Raw genomic sequence first — 12,972 nt, forward strand, 5'->3', positions numbered from 1 at the left:
AGGCCTAGGGAGACCCTCACACCATGTCCCACCCGACGCAGAGAGGAATCCGTGGCTGCGCTGCGGAACTGGAGAGAGAGGAGGAGGATAGCCATCCCGAACGCCCTCACCATGACCAGCTGCCGCCACCATTCCGGGTACTTGGCAGACGATGAGGCCGGCCACACCACCTACGTGGCCCGGGTGAGTGTGTCGGGCAGGGCCCTGACTCCTGAGATCCTCCCAAATGTTCCCCTCCAGCTCCAGCACCCCAGATCACAGCACACACACACCCCCTCAGTGCCTATTGACCTCACCTCCCAGCCTCTTAGTGACATCCTTATCGCCTTGCCCACTCCTCTGACCTGCTGGGCCCTAGTCACCCACAACTTCATTCACTGTGCCCTCTGACTCTAGCAGCTCCGGAGGAGCTTGGTAGACTGGTACCCCAGTGGGAGCATGGTGTCTAGCACAGCCCAAGGCTCAAAGTTTCAGAAGCAGCAATGGAGGCACCAAGGGGTCAGGACTACAGGTGGTCTGTATAGTGGAGACAGGATTGGTCTGCTCAAAGTACAGATGAGAAGCCCATGTAGGACTCCAAGGGGTTTGTGATTGCCCATTCCTGTCCTGTGTGAGGGCAGAAGTGGGCTTTCAGACTCCCCGACCACATCTTGTATATATATGCAGTGTATGTGTCAGGGAAACATCAAGGTGACCCGAAATCAATGCCTACTTTGCGGAAGAGGAAATTGGACCTCAAGAAGGGCCATGGCGCCTATGGTGTCAGAGCTGGCAGTGGCAGAGCCAGGGTCCAAATCCAGAAACTTCCTGACTCCAAAACATCCTGCCTTCCACTGTCCCCTCACTCAGCTCCTGGTACCCCAAGAGGACCCGCAGAGACCCCTATCCCTGCGGTACATCCCTGCCCTATGTGACATGCCTGTCTGCTCTGGTGCAGCTGCCTAAGAAGCCACTGTTTCCGGGAATGGGGCAAGCCGCCAAGTTGGGCCATACGCCACACCCACCGTCGAGGTACACCCCCACAGACAGCTTAGGGCTCCGTGGCCACCGACGAAACCCACGGGACCCCCGGCACTTTGGTACCTTCCTGGATTTCCTCATCGAGGGTCAGGTGCTAGACAGCCTACAGACAGTGGTGGAAGAGGCGACTGAGCGCATGACTGCCACGAAGACAGAGGCTGGGGTGCCCCTGGTGGAGGTGCAGGACCCCATAGAGGTGCCAAGGGGTGGGCGGCGGGCGCGTGCCCGGCCCAGCCTCAGTACCGTGCACCGGCACCGGGCCCGGCCCAGCCTCTGCACCGGACAGCCCAACAACTACCCCTCCTCCTCCAGCTCCATGTCTGACTCCCATAGCTGCTTCACAGCTGGCTGCCGGGGCTCCCACAGCTGGGACAGTGACCTGGGTGCCCGTGGCATGGGCTCACTGCCACCCACGAGGGACAGGCTTTTGCTGGAGAAGAACCTCAAACGGCTTCTGAAGCTGGAGAACCGAGGGGTGAGATCTAGTGCCATGGCCCAGGGTGGGCGGGATGGACCCTGGTCCAGAGCACAGGGCCAGGGTTAGGCCTGGCTCGGCTGCTCTTGGATGCCTCTGAAAGTCCCTCCTCTCTCTGCAGAAAGGCCTGGGTCCATCCTGCTTCCGGAGGGACTCCCTGCTGTGGAACTCCCTGGCCAGCCAGTCCAGCAGCCAGTGGACCCAGGAGCCACCTCAGTCCTGGTTCTCAGGCCTGCTGGACTCAAACATAGGCACACCCCAAACATCAGAGCCCGGGTCTGGAGAACGGGATCTGACATTTCTCAAGCGAGAGTTCAATAAGGAGATCAAGTCCTTGTTGAACCAGCCAGTGTCCTTTGACCTGCCCGGCTACTGTTCATTCCGTGAGCCCCATCAGACCCTGGACTTTCTGGCGGAGCACCACCTCTTCCCTGCCCTGCAGAGCGTTGTCCGCCAGGCTGTGGACAAGCTCAGTGGCGCCTGCCGCCACGATGGCTGCCCTCTCTTCCCATCAGAATGGGAGCCCGCCACAGATCCCAATTCTGACTCCACGACAGGCTCCAAGCCAGCCACACCCACCGACGGGGAGGACCCCTACGATGTGCTTCCCAGAGTCTCCAGCTCCAGGACAGATCGAAGAAAGAACACCAAGGGCAGAGGACAGGGCAAGCCCAAGGAAGGTGGCTCCCCTGTGTCTAGTGCCCAGGTGGCCACAAGATACAGGATCGAGGTGACACCCACAGAAGAATCCAAGTTTCCCTCACCCCACCCCAGACAGGAGTCTCCTGACCAGAACCCTGAAGAACAGAGACCACCCATCCCTTCTTCTGGGCCCCTGAGCTCCAGCCAGAAGGCCCATCCCTGGCCAAGCCTGCACCTCACCCTGCCTGTCCCTCGGATTGTGGTGGAAGGGTCCTCCAGCCAGACCCAGCCCACTATTCGGGGCATAGCTCCTTTCATCTCCCCCTACCCTGGCTTCTCCCACTGCTTCCCTGTATTCTCACCACTTGCCTCCTCAGTAAGAAGCTTCTCCCCATCTCCCGTTCCCCTGTATGCAGAGAGGAGGGTGGAGCTAGGGGGCTTGGGGAAAGGTCCTCATGAGAAAGGCTCCCTCAGTTACGACCCTTAGCAGCCATGGTCCCAGGTATCTTGCCCTGCATGGTGGAAGCCACCTGAGCAGGCGACAAGCTGATGGGGAGCAGAAATCCCGGCCTTGCTCCTGCCAGGTGTGGCCAAAGATGAATAAAACCTATTTTTTATCCTGGGTAGTTTTGTAATGTTTGCCTGTGAATCTCAGAAGCCCTTCTATGTGGGCAGCGTCCTGTCTGTTGTGGACAGCAGCCTAAGCCAGAGTGGGGCCCTGGATCCTAGGTCCAGCTCCCTCTGCTTCCTCTCCCTAGAGCAGGACTCTCCAGTGTGTCTGCTGAGAGGGAGTTGCTCAGGAAGGGTCTGGAGAAGACATAGGTGGCTTCACCCTTGTAGATTCCCCCACCACACAGCCCCTAACCCTCATCTCACTGATCAAGGCTCAGGCAGGCTTCCCTCCTCTGAACCTTGGCCTGGGGGAGACCCTACAAGAGCACCGGTGATCCCAGCTCCAGCTGGGCTGACACCATGACTGACATCACCAGCTTGGCCGCAGGCCTGGCTGGTGTGGTTGGTGTGAGGCCAGTGTGGTAAGTGCGAGGGTGTGGCTGACATGCAGGGCCTGCACTCACCTGTCACCAAGAGAGCGTGGCAGATGTGACAAAGCCGTACTGCCTGGGTAGTGACAAGCGTGGCATCCGTGTGGGTCATGTGGAGAGTGCTCTGGGGGTGAGGGGCATCCTAGGACATCAAGAGTGGCATGACGTATCTCCCTTTCCCTCCCCGGCTGTTGCACAGAGCCCCACTTACAAGTTCATGAAGAAGCAGCCACTGCCCTCCATCTCCTCCAACTCCAGCATGTCCCATCTCTCCAACCCCTTGTACGAGGAGCTCGTCAGCTATTTGGTGGACCAGGTTGTGTCCTTGCTCACCTACAAGTACAAGTTTGAGAAGAACCTCTCCAAGAAGCTGGGCTTCATCTCCTTCCCGGTCACCGAGATGCTCATGGACCTCTTCCTGGGCTTCAGGAAGGTGAAGGGCTCCCACATCTGCCTGTCCCCCAAGATTGACTGGAGCTGCCTCCAGCGGAGGCTGGAGCAGGCCGAGTGGGCCCAGCAGCTGTCCAGACACACGTCCCAGCATGATTCCTCCTCCCAGCACAGCTCCCACCACAGAGCCCCCCACCACAAAGTCCCCCACCACAAGGCGCCCCACTGCAGGCCACCCCACAGCAGCACAGAGTCGCCCTCCACGCTGCTGGAGCCGGGCCCCCAAGTGGATCAGGAGGAGGCCATGGAGTCCAGCCTCAACAGTGAGTTTCCAGGCTCTCGGCTGCTTCCCGCTCAGGAGGACACTCCAGTCGGGGGCCAGGAGTCCGCAAGCCAGCAAGAGCCCAAGCCCTCCATGTTCTCCGGCACCAGCACGGGCTCTAATAAGCATCAGGAATTCCTAGACATGGACAGTCAGAGCGAGGAGGAGGAAGAGGGTGAGGACGAGGATGATGACTTCTTAGGGGACAACAACACATCCCAGAACTACCCGGGGCTTCAAGTGGAGGTGGGGGTCACCCACTCCACAAACGTGGGCCGCAGTGACCCTCCGTGAGGCCGCCTGTAAGCTGCACCCAGCACTTGATTCCCTATTCCTCCTCTTGCTCCAATGCTGCCCCCCTCACCCCTAGCTGTTCCCCATCCTGAGCAGAGGTCAGGGTGGGCCGGATACCCATGAGGAGCTCTGCTGGCCTCTCAGGGGAGCCAATGGGAGAAATAAAGCTTGTCTTGATGGAACACCGTCTTCTCAACCAGAGACCACAGCCCCACATCCGCAGGCCTAAGCACCTGCCCTGGGGTGACACCTCAGCCAGGCATTCATGGCAGCTATCGAGCCCTGACCTTCACCACCCCCCGCAACCCACACACACTCTGCTTGAACACAAAGCCCTGCTCAGGGCTCTTTCCCACTCCAGTGTGCACCTTCCTGGCTCTTCCAGCCTTTTAGAACTCGTCGTCCCTTTCCCTAACAGCCCCTGGGCATCGCAGTTCCTGCTTCCAGAAGGTTCCTCCTCTGCCGGGGCAGCATCCTGCTCCCTCTGACATTCCTCTCGCAGAAACATGCAGCCGCCCTTTCCTGATGGCCCCCTGTCTTTCTAATTTGTACTTCTCAGCTCCAACTCCCAAATCTGGAGGGTTCAAGCTAGGTCCCATGGGAGTGCTGGTCTGGCAAGCTGTGGGTTGGCTGCCCCAGGCTGGCCATGGAATCACCCTTTTAGCAGAGGCGCTGGGCCAGACAACTCCCTCTGGAAGGGTCTGCAGATAAGGCTGGTGCTGTGATTGGCAGGTCTCATCTCCAAGGTTTCTCCTGGGACCTCTGGCTGTCCTATGCCACCAGCTCAGCACCCTCCCTCTCTCTGCCTTCCCAGGGCAACCTTTTTGTTCCCCAATCCAGGCATCTTCACCCAGGGAGCCCCTTGACCTCTCGCCACCACCCTGTTGCCCTTGTGGCCAAGAGAGCAGGTGACAGTGCTCCACTCTGCCTTGCTGTGTAGGCGGCCACTGCAGGGAGACTGGTAGGGGTCCCACACATCCCCCTGGACCCCACCTGGGTGTATAGAGCCCGAGTCTGCTCAACCCAGCCTGGCCGTGCTCAGTGGCCCACGTGGGAAGACGAAGCGATAGCAGAGCTTCTCTAGAGCTGGGCAGGGAGGACCTTCCACATCACATCCATGCCCTGCCATTCTGGGGAAAAAGACTTCCTCTGCTCCAGTCAGGAGGGACCAGGGCCCTAAAGTGGATGGGTCAAGGACCCATTTTTTTTTTTTTCCAGAAAGCTCTTGTGGCAAGGATCTTTTAGGACATATACTCAACTCATAAGGCCCATTCCCTGGGGCCACCCAATGCCACCACCACCATAGTGTGGGCCCACATTTTTATACCTTCTTGCCATACCACTTGGCCACAGTTGATTAGCCCTCTTGCCACATTCTTTTTTTTTTTTAAGATTTTCTTTATTATTTATTTGACAGACAGAGAGCACAAGTAGGCCAAGAGAGAGGAGGAAGCAGGCTCTCCGTTGAGCAGAGAACCCGATGTGGGGCTCGATCCCAGGACCCTGGGATCATGACCTGAGCTGAAGACAGAGGCTTTAACCCACTGAGCCACCCAGGTGCCCTCTTGCCACATTCTTATTCCAAGCTAGGCCAATCAGGTTTTTTCCCCCAGGAGCTTATAACTGGGATGAACTAAGAGATTTTTTTTTAAAGTTTATTTTTAGTCATCTCTACATCTGAAGTGGGGTTTGAACTCACAGCCTGAGATCAAGAGTCACATGCTCTTCCAACTGAGCCGGCCAGGCACCCCAAGATAGACTGAGAAATTCTGGTGCAGTTTGCACTGACTGCTAAAGACAAGCGTGACCATCTTCCAACCCTCCGCAGAGAGGCAGGAAATCCTGTCTGCAAAAAAGAACATGGAGAGGAGCCCTGGGGCTCTGGAGACACAGCAGTTGGGAGGTAAAGAGAACATACCCCCACCTTGGCCTCAGAAGCACATGCCTAGAGAATGTCCCTGGAGTGGGAGCAGCCCCTTTGGGAACTACTGGTACACTGTGCTAAAGACATCTGTTTCAGGTATCCATGGCCATGTAACCACTCCAAGGCTTAAGCGGCTTCTTTTTCCTGATGCTGGAGCTTGGCAGGCTTGGCTCGCCATGGTGTAGGCAGTCTATGTGTGGCTGCTTCCAGCTGGGGGCATGGTTAAGACCAGAACGTTCCGCATGGCCTCTCCCCATCCAAGGTCTCTCCCCAAGATTCCTGATCATTCAGTCATCTAGCCTGCCCTTCTTCTTTTTTTTTTTTTCTTCTGGATTTTGTTTATTTATTTGATAGACAGAGATCACAAGCAGGCAGAGAGGCAGGCAGAGAGAGAGAGGGGAAGCAGGCTCCCCGCTGAGCAGAGAGCCCGATGCAGGGCTCGATCCCAGGGCCCTGAGATCATGACCTGAGCCGAAGGCAGAGGCTTAACCCACTGAGCCACCCAGGCGCCCCCTAGCCTGCCCTTCTTACAGCACGGGGCAGCAGCTGGATTCCTAGGGAGAGAAAGCAAGAACCACTACTCCTCTTGAGGCTCAGAAGTCCCAAAACAGCATTTCTGTGCCATTCTCTTGGTCAAAGCAAAAGCCTAGATTCAATGTTTTGACATGAGACATGACTCACTCTCTCTCTCTCTTTTTAAAGATTTTATTTACTTGAGAAAGAGAATGGGAGAGAACGTAAGCAGGGTGAGTGGCAGGCAGAGGGAGAGGGAAAAGCAGGCTCCCTGCTGAGCAGGGAGCCTGATATCGGGGCTCGATCCCAGGACTCCAGGACCATGACCTGAGCTGAAGGCAGATGCTTAGCTTAACCCACTGAGCCATCCATCTCGAGAGTCCTGTCTTGATGAAAGCAGCAGCTTACACTTATGGGGATGGAAGGAATTGTTAGTAGCCATATTTGGAGGACAGCTACCCACCACCTGCACCCCTGCAGCTGATTGCACCTTGAGCAGTTCCTGGAACCAAGTTGAGCAAATGAGCATCTGAACCTGAAGACAAACTGTGTGTGGAAAGTGGAGGTCTGTGGAGACACCATAATTCGCCCTGAGCATGCATCCATAGGGTGAGCTGGGGAAGGTGGTCTGCAAGGGGGAGGCAGAGAAAGGGAACAGCTTTGAGAAGGCATGAGGCCCTCAGAAAGTTGAGGGAGAGCCACATTGGCTTCTCCTACTCTGGTTCTGAGGTCTGTACTGTACTTGAAATCCTGTTTTTGCCTGCCGGGGAGATTGCCTGCTGTGTCCTCACCATCCTCTGGTCTTACATGCAACAAGAAGCTGTTGGCCTCTTTAAGCAGGTGCCTGGCATGATTTGATATATGTGTTGTTTTTTTTTTTAAGATTTTTAAGTAATCCCTATACCCGCATGGGCCTTGAACTCACAACCCTGAGATCAAGAGTTGCGTGCTCCACTGACTGAGTCTGCCAGACCCCTCTGATTAAAAAAAAAAAAAAAAAAATTCTTTTAAGTAGGCTCCTTGCCCAACATGGGACATGAACTCATGACCCCTGAGATCAAGAGTCACATGCTTTACTGACTGAGCCAGCCAGGTGCCCCCCCGCTACATGCTTTTTAAGGTATAAATCACTTTCCTGTGTGGACAGTGACTTGGAGAGGACTGAGCAGTGGAAGTACAGAAATCTGTTAGGAGGCCATGGTTGATATCTGGAGAGGAGATATCGATATCAGTAGATACCCATCTGGAGAGTGGCTTGGACTCAGGTGGTGATAAGGAATGTTGGAGAGATGCTTTACAATCTGTTTTGAAGTTAGAGCCATTCAGATGTGTTGGATAAGATGTGAGACTGTGGTAAAGAGAAGACTTAAAGATAAGTCCCAATTTGGGGGCTGAATCAAGGTGAATGGATGTGTTGTTCCTGAGACTCAGAAGCCTGGGGGAGAGGAGAGAAGTTTGAGGGAGGAGACCAAGAATTCTGCTTTGGACGTAGTAAGTCTGAGATGCTTATTGGTATGTCCAAGAGGACATATCTGTTGCTTTTCGGATTGTACTCTAGTCCCTCCACCATGGATAGGAGGCCCCTCAAGTGAGTGCAGGGTCTGCCAACGCCAGGGCAGACTTTTAGCAATTTAGACAACCTAAGCGCTGAAAAGATCACGTGTCTTCTCCTATATGTAATTCAAAATCAAAACACTATTAAACATGAAAACCCCTAAATAACATGTTTCTGTAATTAAAATGGCTCTGCTCTGGATTTTCTGAGTGCAAAATTCTGAATGACTTAATTAAATATAAACTATTCTCCCTGCTTTGTTGGTGCCTCAAGTGCATGGGTAGTCTGCCTATTGAGTAATGGGACAGCCCGCCAGTTCCCCAGTGGCCCCGGGAACAGGGCCTGGAGTTAACTCAACATAAGAATATTCCACAAATGAATAAATCAACAGTCGTATAAGTTTTCCTCCCTTAAAGATTGAGCTGACAGACTTCTGGGAAGGCGCTGAGACAGCGACCCACTCATATCAGAAACCTGGCACACTTAGCACCCACAGTCATTTGGTCTCCCAGCGTTCTGGTTTCCTAAGAAACTTTGGAGCTTTTGGTGAGAATCTATCGTCATCCTCAGCACCGCAGATCCCTGCTGCCCTCTGCTGCCCGATAGCCGAGTGCATGTGATTCTGCCCTGGGAAGAGTCAGTGAGTTGCCAGGGGAATTAAAAAACCCCAGGGTCCAGGGACTGAGGTAATCCATTCTCAAAAAGGAGGCAATGACCGAATGACTTGGGGAATCAACTAATCCCGGGATCCAGGGACTGAAAAGCTAAGTTATCCAGTACCTGAGATCCATCGACAACAATGTGACCACAAAACCTAGTGGTCCAGCAACTCTGAAGCTGAGGACCCAGAGTCCGAGAGGAAAGATCGTGATTGAAAGCCTGACGACCCAAGATCAAGGGGTTTTGTGAACACGTGCCCGCAGGGTCCTGGCATCTCCAGCCAGGGGTCCGTGGACCGGGCGCCCAAACCTACAGCGCGGCTCTACAGCGTCTCTTTAACCACTGGGCGCCGCACCAGCCTTCCCTTAGCATTCGTTGGTGAGTCCTCGGAAGCGTGGACCAATCAAAACCCTCCTCGTGTCTCCAGCCCCCCTCCCAGTCGCCGCTCTGGAAAGCTGGGGGCGGGTCCCCTCCATGCTGACCCAATGGCAATGCAGGCGTGGTGCCGTGCTGGCTGACGATTGGGTACCCATACTGGCTCTGTCAGAGCCGGATTGGCCGGTGCCGGAGACGGAAGTGTCCCATGGGCCCGAGCTGCCGGAGCTCGGCCAGGGCGATGTGGAGCGCGGGCCGCGGCAGAGCTGCCGGACGGGCGCTCCTGGGGCTGCTGCTGACGCTCTTGGTGCCGAACAGCGGTGCCGCCAAGACCGGCGCAGGGCTCGTGACCTGCGGGTCGGTGCTGAAGCTGTTCAACACGCAGCACAGGGTGCGGCTGCACTCGCACGACATCAAATACGGATCCGGTGCGCTGGGCCCGGGACTGGGGCATAGTCAGGGGGCGGAGCCCGAGTCTGGGAGTTTGAAGGTGGGGTGGTCTTGGGGGAGTCTGCAGGGCTACGAGTCTCGGGGTCATCAAGGAGCCTGGCTGGGGGGTCAAGGGGGCCAAGGATCGGCCGTTTTAAGGGGGTCGTCGGGACATCGAGGGCGAGGAGGGTTGTCCAGGAGCTGCAGGCCAAGGGACTTGGGAGTTCAGCCAGGGGCCAGGGGCTGGAGATGGGGGCTGGGAGTGAGCCGTTGGGGTCCCAGGATTGAGGTTGTCCTGGAATGTTTATGGTGTTCGGGTCAAGGGTAGGGAGTTCGGAGATTGACCGCGACCCTGGGTGGGGTGGGATGTCGCCCCTCAGGCAGCGGCCAACAGTCTGTGACTGGCGTGGAGGCGTCTGACGACGCCAATAGCTACTGGCGGATCCGCGGTGGCTCGGAGGGCGGGTGCCCGCGCGGGGCGCCAGTGCGCTGCGGGCAGGCGGTTCGGCTCACGCACGTGCTAACCGGCAAGAACCTGCACACGCACCACTTTCCGTCGCCGCTGTCCAACAACCAGGTGAGCCCTCGCCTCGCTCCTTGAGTGTGTATGTGTGTGTTTGACGCGGGGTGGGGGGTGGGGTGTCAGGAACAGAATCTAGACATTTACACTCTTCCTCTCAGTGTCTCTGAGCCTCAGCTTCCTGTGTGAAATGAGAATTTCAATTCAGAAATGTTTCCTGAGCGCCAGCTCTGTGGGGCAACCGACAGGAAGAGAGATCTGCTGGATAGCTTGCTTATCTCCTGGGGTTGAGTTGGACCCAGGAAGCGGACTCACAGGGTCTTTGGGGTAGGGAATCAGAAACCCGGCAGGGGAGGAGGAACTCAGGCTGGGTCTGGAAGGATGAGTAGGAGTTCTTCAGGCCACAAAGGTGGAGAACAGGGGTTTGCCAAGCCTGGGGAAGAGCTTCGGCTCCAATGGAATTCAGTGGAACTGGGGGATAGAGAAGTGGAGGGGTAGTGTTGGGGTAGAAGGGGCTACTGGGGTTAGGGAGGTATTGGGGAGGAACAGAGGCTGCCTGGGGGACTTGCCAGAAGAAGGAGGATGAAATAGAGACCTGTCAGCCTAGGGGTTGGATGTCATACTGAGTGAGGCTCAGAGAGGTTAGGAAGAACATGGAGGAGAGAGGAGGAGGCCTTAGCTACTTGGGGGCCAGTGGTTACTGCCCAGACAGATGGGGTAGGGTGTGCGTGTGTTTGAAGAGACCGTGTTGGGGAGAGTCCCCTGGGTGCTGGGGGTGGTGGCGTTTGTGGCCCATTTTGCAGCTGTGGAAGCTGAGGCTTGGAAGGATTCAGGGAAGGACCCAAGGCCCAGTGCCCTGGGTGTGAGTGCTGCTGCCAAAGTGACTGCAGGGGATTCAGTGTGCCCTCTGTGGTAAGCACTGTTCTTCTACCCCCTGCACCCACAGGAGGTGAGCGCCTTTGGGGAGGACGGCGAGGGTGACGACCTGGATCTGTGGACAGTGCGCTGCTCAGGGCAGCACTGGGAGCGAGAGGCTGCTGTGCGCTTCCAGCACGTGGGCACCTCTGTGTTCCTGTCCGTCACTGGAGAGCAGTACGGAAGCCCCATCCGTGGGCAGCATGAAGTGCATGGCATGTCCAGCGCCAACACACACAATACGTGGAAGGCCATGGAAGGCATCTTCATCAAGCCCAGCGTGGATCCCTCCGCAGGTCACGATGAACTCTGAGTGCTGTGGGTGGGTGGATGGAGGGTAGCAGGGTGGGGCATCTGCAGGACCGCTCTCTGTGAAGACTTTGGGTTTGTAGGGGTTTTCAAGTGCCTTTGTGATTAAAGAATGTTAGTCTGTGATCGTGTTTTGCTGTAATCCTGGGAGTGACCAGGAGGTGCCGGCTTCCTCGACCTGGTTCACCATTTCTTCCTTAGTGCAAAACCTCTTGTCTCCAGCATGGAATAACAGCTTAACTCATCCAGACCTTGATGCTCTTTCAGGTACTCTTAACACTGCCAACACAACAACCCTCTCCACCTTTACATGGTCTGATGGCAGGTGACCCCAGTTCCCTAGCCCCTGAGCTTCATGAACCTTTGCTTTAAGGCCTCACACCATAGCCTGCCTGGGCAATGTGGCATCTCAAGCCCCCACTACAACTTTCCAGGGTCCTAAGGAGATAACAAAACTTTGAAAGGTTTTGCAAGGGAAGGTAATCACAGAGAACTGCTACCTGCAGAGATCTGAGAAGGCTTCCTGGAAGGAGAGGCACAATTCTGGCAGGCAAAGCTTTGCAACTTAAAGGTAGGAACACTAAATAGGAGGGCCCTAATAATGGAAGGGAACAGTTTTGCTAGTGCGTAGGTGACATCTAGAGGTTATGGGGGGGACTACAGGGTTCCTGAACTTGCTAACTTGGCCTATGTGGGGCTGTATATGTAGGAGGGGAGGGGTTTAAGGGACCTGCTGGGGTTACCGAGTACCACATTCCCGAATGAGAACACAAGAGCCCAAGGAGAAGTGGGGGATAGCAGCTGGTGGGAAGGGGCTTGGAGGAGTGTGGGCAGAGCACCTTACAGGTGAGAAATCCACTGGTCTTATGGGGGTGTGAGGAAAGCTCTAGCCAATTGTGAGACTTGATGGGAAGTGGCCCACACTGTAGGCTCTGGACCATTACTGGCCCACCCTCTCAACCCATGAGCTCCTGCTCCGGTCAAACACAGACCTTCTGACTCCTCTACTGCCAAACCCCTCAAGCATTGTCTACAAGTTTAAGCTCCTCTCCCATCACTCACCTGACCCACGACATGATTGCAGTATGCCTAGATGAGTAGCAGAATCAAACTGTACAGCACGTAGGAATTCTTGGGGAACCAAGGCTGAAGCCGTGGGAACACTTAAGATGGCTCCAGGCAGAATGCACGACAAGACCAAAAATTAAATTGCAGCAGCAGAACACCCATTTCCTGAACACTAAGTGTCAGGCACTTGGCCAACGATTTATACAGCATCTCATTTGTTCCTGGCAACAATTCTATGAAGCAAGTTCAATTGTCTTAATTTTGCAGATGAGAGAGCAAGATGGTATAAAGTTTCAACCCAGCTGTACCTGCCTCAGAAACATTTGCTCTCTGCCATTGGACTGAGAGAATAAAAGGGGGGGGGCAGGCAGCGATGCACTATAGTCTAAGCAACGCCCCCACACAACACACACACACATACAGTGCAGCTGTGTGAGGGCTGAACGGTGTGTATCTTTCTGGGTCATCAGCTCTGGGTAGGCTCTTAATGCGTTTCCACAAAGTGGATAACAATTGCG

The 12,972-nt window shown here is 55.5% G+C and overlaps 2 protein-coding genes across 2 annotated transcripts; both read left to right on the forward strand.

The window, feature by feature from the left end:
- Positions 1 to 111: 111 nt before the first annotated feature.
- On the forward strand, positions 112 to 4,186 carry CCDC116 (coiled-coil domain containing 116; the record flags this gene model as incomplete). The annotated part of the gene is made up of 4 exons (XM_080821616.1): positions 112 to 189; positions 938 to 1,495; positions 1,617 to 2,489; positions 3,380 to 4,186. 4 exons carry the CDS (start codon positions 112 to 114, stop codon positions 4,184 to 4,186), a joined length of 2,316 nt encoding a protein of 771 aa, XP_080677742.1.
- A 5,203-nt stretch (positions 4,187 to 9,389) lies between these two features.
- On the forward strand, positions 9,390 to 11,518 carry SDF2L1 (stromal cell derived factor 2 like 1). Its single transcript, XM_080822217.1, has 3 exons — positions 9,390 to 9,641; positions 10,023 to 10,219; positions 11,109 to 11,518. The coding sequence occupies exons 1-3, from the start codon at positions 9,422 to 9,424 to the stop codon at positions 11,388 to 11,390; spliced, it is 699 nt and encodes a 232-aa protein (XP_080678343.1). The 5' UTR covers positions 9,390 to 9,421; the 3' UTR covers positions 11,391 to 11,518.
- Positions 11,519 to 12,972: the final 1,454 nt, after the last annotated feature.

This window comes from Martes martes (genome assembly GCF_963455335.1).
Source record: "Martes martes genome assembly, chromosome: 13".
NCBI classification, from domain to species: Eukaryota; Metazoa; Chordata; class Mammalia; order Carnivora; family Mustelidae; genus Martes; species Martes martes.